This window comes from Parambassis ranga, chromosome 2 (assembly GCF_900634625.1).
Source record: "Parambassis ranga chromosome 2, fParRan2.1, whole genome shotgun sequence".
Lineage (NCBI taxonomy): Eukaryota > Metazoa > Chordata > Actinopteri > Ambassidae > Parambassis > Parambassis ranga.
Window position 1 is genome coordinate 15,904,899 of NC_041023.1, and position 12,115 is coordinate 15,917,013.

Genomic DNA, 12,115 nt, shown 5'->3' on the forward strand with positions numbered 1-12,115 from the left:
GCTCAGAGTCTCTAATCCTGGCCTCATTAACCAATAAAATATCAAACTTCTTTACTTCATCTTTCTTTTACACAAACTTTTCCAATACATTCACACAAAGTGTGGAATTAGACCTTTATTTCATTTCTAGGCTGGGTAAACCACGGTCCAGGGAGCCAAATGGGAAAGTAGCAGACACTTGACATTTTAACTTTTCAAACCTTTGACTGAAAAAGATACCATGTCACAGAGATACAGTCCCCAAAGCAGCACATCTTCTGGCCTAATTGGGTTGGAAGAGCTCAGCCAGATATCGAGGTGGCATTTTGCCGGAGAATTCCCACAGCTCCCTGATGATGAGCTCGCTGTGCCTTCGTTTATCAACGTCCGCCTGCTTTTTGCTGAGTAGTTTGTTTTTGCACTACGCACAATTTATCACCTGTCACGTCTAATGGGACCCAGTATGGAGTACACTAGGTTCCAGCAGATCCCTTGGGTTTTATCTTTGTTTCCGTTTCCAACCACTGCCATAGATAACTCCTTCAGTAGTGGCGCCCTCCAACCTGCAGTGCACTGGATGCTTCTCTGTGCGCTGGCAGGAAAACAAAGAGCAATAAGCTGTATAGAAGTGACAATAAAGCACTCAGATAATGTCTGGATCTGTTCAAAAGTGGACGTTTTTTAATTATAAAATACTAAATATATAAAAGAACTGTTTGTAGCTGCCCTACAGGGCAAAGCTGCGCTGAAGCAGGTAGATACAGGATGCTCTGTTTTCTGCCTGTGACCCTCTCAGATTTCGTGTGGACATAAATAGTCAGCAATCAAATTCATTCTTTCATATTGTTTACCAAAGGCTAGGTTGGGACTATCAGATTACATTTCACATTTAACACACATGCATGCACTTACACACACATTCAACAGTGATCAAAACAGAGGATAAAAAAAGGGACCAAGAAAATGCTCATCAATGACATCACCTAGTTTTCTAGAACGAGGTAACACTGCACAAAAGTGAAGGATCAAGTAGACTATGACATAAACTAGAATGTATATTTTGGGTGGATGGGTTCCCACTAAAAATCTGTGGAACACAAATCAACAATCATTCATTCTTCCATTTGACACAACTGAGAAACATTAAATTATGTTTTGATTAGTCAAACATTTGATCTATAAAATGGGAAAATATGACTATAAAGCCCAAGATGGTGCAACTCCAAAAGGATATTCACTTAACTATAACATAAAACACACAACTGCAGTATCAGGTTTCCACTAAAGCAGAGATTTGTAGGTGTTTTTGATTGAAAAATAATTTTTAAGAATACAAAAATACCTAGTAATAGAAATTCTTCTGCGACTGGCCACACTAACTACTCACTGTGGTGAAAATACATTAGAATGCTGTAAGGCCCAAAAACACAGATGCAATAAAGTACAGACAATTACAGTAAAGTGTTAATTTGTATATAGTTTGCATATTGCAATTTTTTTTTAATGTACCCGTTTCTAGGGTTAATCGTCTGTAATAAATGTGATACATACTTAAACAAGCAGCTACATTTAAATATAAAAATGAATTGAAACTAAATATAAATTAACTATTTACCTAAAGTGTTGAGGAACAGGTCTGCTCATATTATGCATAGGCTCTCACAAGTCCCGGAAGTTGCTGCTGTCAAGTAACACAACAGAGGCACGCTACGTGGATTAAGAGGGAAGACTTCTGGATCTACCCTTCAAAATAAAACCTATAACAAAATAAAATTAAGAAGTAGGCCTTTTAAAAATGAATGGGGATGTTTTCTTCTATTGTTACTCTACATAGAGTATGTGCTTATTCTCATTACTATGATCAAATTATCATAATTTAAGTATATAAGCAAAGGCAAAGACGGGACCTTTTTATTTTGAAATCAAACCACACATTTTCCGGTTCAGCTCCGGGTATTCGGCTGACTAAACCGTAAGTGGGGCAAATGAAGTTCATATTCCACAGCTGGTGATGGCGGATGTTGTTGAAAAAGACACCATGAGGAATTACCACATAGCGTCTGAGAAAATAAACCCGGACGCCAGTCGCTATCCTTACTGTATTGTGTGGACACCCATCCCCGTGTTGTCGTGAGTTGTGGCCGCCTGAGTTTTGAGGAAGAGCACGGGACGGAGTGACAGCTTTATTAGCCTAGCTAGCTAGCATACGAACAGTACCATCCTGTTGCTGTATTCATGACAACAATTTCTCACACTAGCTTACCTTTTCTGCTGCCAACAAGGAGTCTACGATTGCGGAAGGTTTACACGTATTGGACACAATTGAAAAACACATATACATATACTCACATATTATGTTTTTAAGGAATTGTTCAAAGTATTCATGTGAAGTAAACAGAATGGCAAATAACAAGCTTTACAGTCTCACAATATGTTTCGGTTTCTCACATAATGTTTCATAACTATATGTCTGAAAAATACATGTCAATTACGCACTGTGTAAAAAACATACTAGTGCTTGTATTGTCAATGAGATTAGCATGTTACCTTTACATATAAAGATATTTCCTGGTTGCAGAAGCTATACTCCTAATGTTTACAGTCTGAATTGTATTGAATGTGCTACACTCCATGAATAACATACGTACATGGAAAATGTATTGAGTTAGGCTACCACTTACTCTTCATTAAATGAAGCTACATTCCAGAGAAATATCAATGTGTCTATATCAATGCCAATGGTTTAAAGTGTGTGACTGAAATAAAATCAATGGATATAGTTGACAAAGTCCATATATCGTCGAATTGAATTTTAAAATTTAAAAGAACAGTGAAGATCAATGAGCACATGGTATTGATTATCCTATGGATTTCTGCCTAATACTCTGTCCAGATGAATTTCTCGTTGATTTAGCTATCTGAATACACTCCTTGTGTGTGGTGCATTTGTTTACTTTTCTGATGCACATTAAATGGTAAATTAATTAATTAATCTATGATAAATATTACATCATTTTTGGTACAGGATTTAGACATAACGCAGAAGTAGCTTGCTAGAGAAGTGGTGGTCTTTTTTTCAGACCATTTTATTTCAGACTGGAACAGAAAGCTGCGCTCTGCAGAAAACAGCGATGGTACTGTCTGACACTGTGTGGAGGTTATGTCTACTAATATATAGATATGTTGACATGTGTTTATTTTATTCATTCAGATGGCTGCTTCCATTCATTGGTCATATGGGAATCTGCACATCCACCGGAGTCATTCGGGACTTTGCTGGGCCCTACTTTGTCTCAGTGAGTAATAAGTACTCTTGGAGAAAGAGTCAACAAAAAAGTCACAAAACCTGTTTAAAATATCATTTATGTATTTATAACATTTCGCTATAAAACACAGTTACAGTGCCTAAGAGTTGATTATATCTTTCTCTTTTTAACAATGAATAAGATCAGAGGGGTCACCTTGCTGGATGTTCAGTATTGTGACAAAAAGTGGGCCATCTCCAGCTGGAAACATTTAACTGCTGCACACAAACAAACTTGATGGTGAATCCAAACAAACAGGATGGGAGGCACATTTCCTAAATTCGCAGTGTTTAACCATCTAAACTACATGTTCCGGTTTCCAGAGAGCCCCAAAGTGTCCCACTGCACTTTTGATTACTTTAGAAGAAACGGGTAGTTTACAAGCTGGGTTTAAGCTAAATAATATTATGTCTTTACAGGAAGACAACATGGCCTTTGGAAGACCAACAAAGTAAGATTTTAAGGTGTTGTGCAGTGAAGTAATTTCCGTAGAGGAAGCCTGTTTTGTTACATCTTTCCTACACAACAATGCAGTCTGCACATCTTCTTAACTGTAGGTACTGGATGCTTGACGTAAGCAAAGTGTACGCAAGTGGCTCCAACGCCTGGGACACTGCAGTGCATGATGCCTCGGAGGAGTACAAACACAGGATGGTAAGGATGTGTAAGTGTTTGGCCTTTTGTTTAGAGTGCAGGAAACACCAGGAATTAATTTGTCCTAATCTTGTTTTTTTCTCCAAAGCACAACCTGTGCTGTGATAACTGTCACTCACACGTGGCCATGGCTCTGAATCTGATGAGGTACGAGAACAGCACCTCATGGAACATGATCAACCTCTGCCTGCTCGCTCTTATTCATGGAAAACATGTCAGGTAACAAAGTATACAGTCACATGTGTCACAAAGTGATTGTACATAAACAAATAGGCTCTCAGTTGTTGCATAATGAAGCTTGAAATGACCTTGACTAGCTGTATTAGTCACCAGATCTTAGTCCAACTGAACAGGTGTCTCACCTGCTGAAAGCCTAGGGAGCAGAAAAGATGGCTGCCGTACAGGAGCATCAGCAGGAAAGAGCCTGTTCATGTCTGTGCACTGATCTCCTCCCTATAGTATAATATTTACTGCATGTGAAGTGCTTGAATTTAAAGATACATAAGACAACATGGACTCTTACCAAAAATGATGATAGCAGCATCTAACCAGATGATCAAGAGTACAGCGCTAACGCTAGCCACAGTATTATGCAGCACTAAATTACTACAAACTTCTAAAATTAACCCAATACAAACAAAATAATGCAACAGTTGCTTCTCCATCAATCACCATTTCTGCATGTTAAACCTGGTTGGTGGTCTGTCCCCTTAACACGTGCATGCAGGTTCCCTCTCTTGACAGCGTGAACCCACCAATGCACCTAAAACAATAGGAGTAAATTAAAAAAATGTAGTTTTAGAGGCACAAACAGCTAATAAAGAACTTAACAAATGTCTCACGCTAAGTCTAAAAAATATCAGATCACTATACGGTGCAAGCCCCATAATCTACAGCTGCTCTCTAAGAAGTAGGGCTGAAGCTTGTGAATGAGGCTCCCAGGGGCATGCCTTGAACCTGTTGTGTCTCAGGACACGAGAGAGAGAGAGCCCTGATTCTTAGCAAGTATGAAGAGTGTATATAGGGCATTCCTGCACAAGGCCTTTGAATACCAGCATTAAAGAATTGGACTACACATCCCAATGTTTTAAGTAAGGACTACAGTGTGAGCAATTTGTTGAATAATGGTAAAAAGTATTTATTTTGTTGGAGTGCTGGCATCTAAAAAAAAAAGGAAGAAATCTGTTTTAGTGCAGTGTTACATCCCTTCCTTATTTAAACCCTATACACGCATGTTGCACACTTATTGTAACACTAAGATTTTCTCTCAGTTTCACCCACCAGCTGCTTTAGTTTTGCCTCTCGGCAGGGTTTATCATTAAAAAATGATGTACAATCTTCACTATTTGTGTTTGTATTGCCATGGTTACAGGATTAAATGTCAGGACATTAGCATGACTTTATTAGATCTTGGGTCATACAACTATTATACCACTCTCATTTCTTTTGCACAAGCATGTCCTTATGTTTGTTTTCCTTTATGCTACACCCAGCTGTGTAGGTTTTTTGAAGACCTGGCTGCCTTTCCTCATGCTCATGGGCATCATCCTCACGGTGGCCCTGGCATTCAACCTGCGGTGACCTGGACGGCAGGTTTTTAAGGACACAGTGGGAAAAAACCCTCCCTCGGCAGGTCAGATGTGACGCTGACCTCCTGAACAACAAAAGGGGAGGGTGCATCACACGGTGTCGAGCGACAGTAACCAAGGAGATAAAGACTACTCTTCCTCTCCAAGAAGAAAGTTGTTGGACAGGAATGTCCAGCACATGCTCAGTTTGTGGAAAGCAGGCAGCCTACCACTGGCAATACTGCTGGATTAACCATTTATATTCATCTATTTTCAACTACCAGGACCACACAAACACATTCAATGGATTAAAGCAGGTTTAAACCAACCTGCAGTGGGAAAGTCAGTGAATTCTCTGAGGGAAAACACATCCATGCCTTGCTTTCATATTCTGGTGATTTTACTTTGAAACGGATCGGGGGTGTAATCCCATGATTCAGTGCTTCCAGAATGCCATTTTTTTTATACCAGGGAGCACAAACATGCTAAATCAATTAGCTGCCTTTCTAGGGGATTTAATGCATTTCATGCTTGATCTAATGTAGCTCTTCCACAGTACTACAACTAATACCTAAAATACTTGTATTTTTGTGCATTTTCTTATCTATGTACTCTACAGAATGTAATCAGTAATAGAAATATTTTCTCAGAGACATTACATGTATCACCTCATGGTACTAACGTTAACTACAGGTCATCAATGCAAAGATTGTAGCGACCTCAATGAATGTGGGGAGTATGTGGAGAAGCCGTGATGCTTCTCTTAGTTCTCATCCATGTGCCAAATGTAGGAGAACGTGAGACCAACTCAAACTGTGTCTTTGCTTCTTGTGGAACAGCTCACCAGTGACCCCCCAAAAAACCCCCACTGATTTTTTTTTTGTTTTAAACCCTGCTGCGATTGTTTTGATCAGTCTTAGAGATGACTTGCCTTCCCTTCTGCTGACTTAATGACTTATGTGGGAAAAAAAGCCGGAGTCAGTGCCTAAAAATCACCTCTCTTTTTTTTTAGGTTTACGGCCGTTTTTTTTGAGTCAACATAATGCTTGGCACTCAAAATCCGTTGCCATGGCTGTTGTGAACAGATTCAAATCCCCTTATTGTTTGCAATCAAACACACACACAAAAAAAGAAGTGTTGAGCCGTCTCTTTGTCCACGGCTCTGCCAGAAGCAGCAGGTAGCCAGGAATCCTCAGGTTTTTCACGCTCGCTGACCCCTGCTTGAATATCCCTGGTTTTTCCTCCCAGAGCCCGAGCAGCGTCGCTCCTGCTGCTTTCCCACCTCTGCTGATCAGATTGGAAGGTCATTGTGAAATGTCAGCGCCGTTTCACAAAGCTTTGATATACAGCGACCAACGCGCCGCAGTAGATGTCATTTAAGTGTGAGCTTCTAAATTAATTTTTACTTTTCGGTCGTAAGGGTTTAACAAGTGCCAGTTTTTTTTTCTTCCAGCCTCCTGTTGAAACTCTGTGGCCTCTCCTTGTGCGTGTCTCACCCATGATGCCTGTAAATACATACAAACACATCACACAATGCATTAGGTGCTCTTTATAAACATGACCACTCACTCTGCAGATTTATCCTCTGAATAATTTAACTTCTCTTTCCTCTTTCTGCATATCATGTCTGAAGATCTGTGCCTGGACGAGTGTGATTGTGTCTGTGTGCGAGTGTGTGCTTACAGCTATCTGAGAGCGCATGCAGATTGCATGCCAGCATGTGTGTGTGTGTGAGTGTGTGTGTTGCATGCATGCGAGAATATGAGCGGAGGAAGATGTTGATAGTTGTGGCTTCTTGATTAATAATCAGCTGCATTCCACTGCAGCAGTGATTGATTTCTATATTTATTAGTCCATATCTTTATCTGGTTTAAGTGTTATGTGATTGCTGGTAGACTTTAGTGAGAATAAATAATATATTAGACTGTATCGGGCCTGCTTACGTTGAGTTGATGCATTAGCCTGCTCCTGGAGACTAGAGCTGTTTTCTCCAAGCACTAATAGGAAGGAAACAAATATATCTGATCATAAAAACACATTTAAACAAACGCCTCTTCACGTAAATTAAACAAAATAATCACCTTTTATTTAAGGCAGCTTTATGCCCTGCCCTGTTAAATGATCCAAATTGGCAGACCGGTTGCTCTACATTTAGTCTTTTACTAAAAGGAGTGTGTGTTTAAGGAAAAAAAGCCTCATCATTGTATGCCCTAAACTGCAGTGACAGTTTACATCTGTCAAGCTCAGTTAATGTGGCTGAAAACTACCAAACAGAAAGGTGAAAATATACCCTTCATTCCCTCTAATTGCTCTAAAAACGTTGGGGACGTCTAAATGTGCAACAAAGCAGTTCATTCATCACATTTTCAGCTCTGAGAGGTGACGGATGAATAGCTCCTTTCAGATCAGCTGGTAGAACTCACAACATTATGTCATTATGACTGCTCCTGACACATAAATATTAGAAGACAAGAGGTAGAAATAAATAGTATGAATGCATGTCCAAGAATGCAATATTCAAGGCAGGGAGATCATTTGAATGGTTTTAGATGTTGCCTGCTGCGGTGCCTTGTTGTATCCAAGAGCCAGGTCCTGGAATGTGGAGACCTGTGGTCCCGGCGATTCAGCCCCGTTGACAAAAGACAGTTGGGGATGCTATTATTAGTGTCACTATCCATAAATATATATATATATACTTATACCAGTCTGCAATTTTCAAAACCCTCTTTTGTTTCTGTAATCCCCCCAAAAATATCTTTTCATGCTGCAGGCTCGCATAGCTCACGGGAGGAATTTTCAGAATCCTGCAAGTGGACTGTGTGAACTCCTGTTTATGACTTACAGCTATAATACCAATAAAGATGTCTATTATTGTAGAAATTTGTGGGACTTTTTTTTCATTGAATTATGGTGACTGTGTTTCATCAAGGCTGTCAGCAGGAGGGATGATGTTAGGATTTCAAGGCTTCCACCTCCTCTATAAACACACTCAGACAGTGATTCCTGTAATAATCATTAGAAGCTGTCAGAATAAACATTAAAGGAGAAGGGGGGGAGTCGTTACTGCTTTGATATTCTGCTGTCAATTGGCTAAAAGTCCCACTTTGTGGCCATTATCCTGCAGAGCATCATGGAAGGGTGAAAGCCTGTGAAGTCTGGCCAGCCAAGCACACCTCCCCCCACCTTCACCACATAAAAACTTATCAATTAGAAGTTCTTTATTTGGTAATAAAGTGTTTCTTGTTCATAATTACATATAAAATATAAACTGTATTCTGTGCCAAAACCGTTTGCCACAATCTGGTTGCGCCGTGCGTAAAAGTAAGAGAGCTCTAAAGCTGATCTCGTGGATTGCAGTTTCACGCAGGACAGAAGCCCCTCCCCGCAGATCATTGCACTACTCGATGGTCCTTTTTTTTTTTGTAAATTCATTGTTAGAGAAGAAGCGACGCCCCGTTCTGCCGCGGCAAAAGGATCAAACACCCCCTTCTGATCAGCACAACCCTCGGTTTTGTTCTCATGGAAATGAGACCCTGCCTCTAGGCGACACTTTCTGCAGAGATGCAAAGTTGAAAGCGCATTCCCAGCCGGGACACCAGATGATAATGACGTCTTGGAGGAGCTGATCGTTTCATTTGTCCCATTTCTTCCTCCTCTTCTTCTTCTGTGTGTCTTTTGCGTGTTTTTTTTTGTTCTGTCCAACATGCTGGATTTGACACAAAGCATTGTTATCTGCGCGCTCCTCGGCTCGGTTTACGCGTCGTGCCCTCCGCGCTGCGAGTGTTCAGAGGCGGCTCACACGGTGAAGTGCGTCTCCAAGGACCTGCGGAGTATCCCGACCGGGATCCCCGGATATACCAGGAATCTGTTCATAATTGGAAATCAGATCAGTCGGATCGGCCCGGAGTCTTTTAAAGGACTGGATAATGTGACCACCCTGTCTCTGAGCAATAACAGGTAACACCACCTCTGTTTACCATTACTGTAATGTAAAGTCAGCATGTGGAGACTAGTCATCCCTCAGTGGCAGTTCCCATCACATCCATCCCATAATATCATTATTACTTGTCAGTTTTCTTACACTGTGTTTTTTAAGACTGACTGTGTAATTTATTGATCTTCTCAAATGCAGAATATCCGAGGTGGAATCCCACACCTTTGCTAGACTCCGCAACCTTCGCTCTCTGGATCTGAGCAACAACCAGCTGGCTGTAATTCACCCCGAGGCCTTCACCGTCCAGAACCAGTCCCTGCGGGAGCTTAACCTAAGCCGAGCCCTCTACAACCACTCATCTGTGATGGACTTGGCCACGTCTCTGCGGTGGAGTTCCTTGGGGACCTTGCGAGGACTGGACCTGTCTGACAACAGCCTCATCTACTTGCCCTCACGCATCTTCTCTCACCTGGCCAGCCTGCGCCGCCTTTTGCTTTCCAACAACTCCCTGGTGGCCATCCACAACTCCACCTTCTCTGGTCTGGAGAACCTGGATGAACTCGATCTCACTCTCAACGCCCTGAAGACATTAACTGAGGAGGCCCTGCGAGAGCTGGACTCCATGCCCGGTGCTGCTCTCTTGCTGGGAGAAAACCCATTCACATGCACTTGTGGAATTGAACCTTTCGCCCTGTGGCTCAACAGGTCGCAGGGTCGCATCAGAGATGCCGAGAGCCTCGTTTGCTCCATCCCAGAAAGCATGAGGAACACATCCATGCTTTCTGTAGGCACAAAAGCTCTGGCATGCCACCAGAGGGACGCAGGGGCAGACCTTGCCTTGCAGACCTCTTATGTGTTCTTGGGCATAGTCCTTGGCTTTGTTGGACTCATCTTCCTTTTTGTACTTTACCTCAACCGCAAGGGCATCAAGAAGCGCATCTACGACATGCGAGACGCCTGCAGGGAGGTGTGGGAAGGCTACCACTACCGCTTTGAGATTGACTCGGACCCCAGGTTATCACAGGTCTCCACATGCACTGAAGCCTAAGAGGGACAATGAATGGTGTATTTTCTTAACAGACTTTTTTTCCAGTAGAAAAATGTAAAAAGTGTACAGATTTATTATCTGTAAATATATACATACAACAATGTTATTAATCTCTCAGCCTCAGTCGTTTGAAGCATGCTCTGCCCGTCTTTGCTCCCCACACACTCTCTTTTTGCTGTCCCTGAGTCCATAAACGGAGACACAAATGTCCAACAGTAAGTGCCTGTAGTCAGCTTGGTTCCATGTCTTCCATTAAATCCTATGAAAAAAAAAAATCTCTGGGCACATCTTTGAACAGAACCCCCACCCCACACCCCACTCTGATCCTTTTTTGGTGGAAAATAAAGTGGGGTGGGGGACAATTCAGCACAGAGCAGCGGAAATCTCTTAGCCCCCTCATTTTTTTTTCATGAAACGTTGCTTTGTTTCAACTGCTCAAGTTTTATTGTCAAAATGATGAGAACCAGTCGCAGGGCTGAGGCTGCTGAAAGCAATCTCTCTCTCTCCCTCCCTCCCTCCTTAAAGACAACAGCAGCAGAGGCTCTTTGAAGGAAAAGTTCCACGTTTTTCTGTTTAGGGGGATTTTCTTTTCCTTCTCTCCTCCTCTTCTTTCTTCCGATGATAAGATACAGATGATTCTCAAACACCAGCTACATTGTTCCATTCAGCACTTCACTCTGACCAGTTCAGGGTGAAGAAAGTGTCCTTTTAAGGGAAGCAGTTCGATCCAATGAGCCTTACATTTTTATGTTTTAAACACAAATGTTAAAAAAAGGCATGTCTCTGTGGCTTTTTGAGGAGGCGGCTAGTTGGCATTCCTCAATGTGTTTATTGCTATCTAGGTATTTGCAATTGAGGTTTTGTGGTGGGTTTTTTTGTTTTTATTGGGGGGGAGGGGGGGTGTAACAGCCTCCCATTGTTCAAAGCTGAAGCAGCATCTTCATCCCATCAAGAGACGTTTCCCCCAAACACTCCCTCTGATAGCAATCCAGAAATGTTTATAATGCTTTTTAGTGCATGTGGAATGTCAAAATAAAAGCATAAGATAATCTGTGGCCTCATTTTAGCCTAAATGTAATCGTATGAAAACAAAAAAACGGATGCGCTCATAACTTGGTATCATTTTCACGACACCACATTAAAGCCCGGGGGCATTTACTCGCAGAGGAGAAAACAATTGAGGTCCAGCGCACCCGGCACAAAAGGATGAGAGAGGGGATGCCTGAAACAAGCTTTGTTTTCCAGGACACAAAATTCTCATTCTCTTTGTGTTTTTCACAGACGGGGCCATTATGCCCCGGCGTGTAATGGGATTCACTCACGATGACAAAGTTGAGCGCTCTGATCCAAGCTTATTGTTCAAGTGTCATCGCTCTTAATAATTGTCCCATGGGAGGGACCATCCCTTTAGAGAAGTTTTTTTTATATGTGCTATTACACAACATGTCACACCCCGGGGGCATTAACCCGGCCATGGGTTATTGGTGTCAATTTGCAGAGCAGAAACAAGAAAAATGATTCCCTGCATGTCATTACTTCCGTTTGTTGCTCATTAAAGTGTGTATTAGAAGCAGTGCCTGCTTTGTCCTTTTATGAGTCTGGCTGAAAAAATATATGGTGTGTGTGC

At 41.7% G+C, this 12,115-nt stretch overlaps 2 protein-coding genes across 2 annotated transcripts; both read left to right on the top strand.

The window, feature by feature from the left end:
* The first annotated feature begins 1,964 nt into the window (after positions 1-1,964).
* tmem222b (transmembrane protein 222b) lies at positions 1,965-7,550 on the top strand. The gene is made up of 6 exons (XM_028400216.1): positions 1,965-2,109; positions 3,191-3,275; positions 3,704-3,735; positions 3,842-3,938; positions 4,027-4,157; positions 5,432-7,550. The coding sequence occupies exons 1-6, from the start codon at positions 1,991-1,993 to the stop codon at positions 5,517-5,519; spliced, it is 552 nt and encodes a 183-aa protein (XP_028256017.1). The 5' UTR covers positions 1,965-1,990; the 3' UTR covers positions 5,520-7,550.
* Positions 7,551-9,209: 1,659 nt separating this feature from the next.
* Positions 9,210-11,211, top strand: LOC114431848 (trophoblast glycoprotein-like). Its single transcript, XM_028399506.1, has 2 exons — positions 9,210-9,463; positions 9,639-11,211. Exons 1-2 carry the CDS (start codon positions 9,210-9,212, stop codon positions 10,486-10,488), a joined length of 1,104 nt encoding a protein of 367 aa, XP_028255307.1. The 3' UTR covers positions 10,489-11,211.
* The last annotated feature ends 904 nt before the right edge of the window (positions 11,212-12,115 follow it).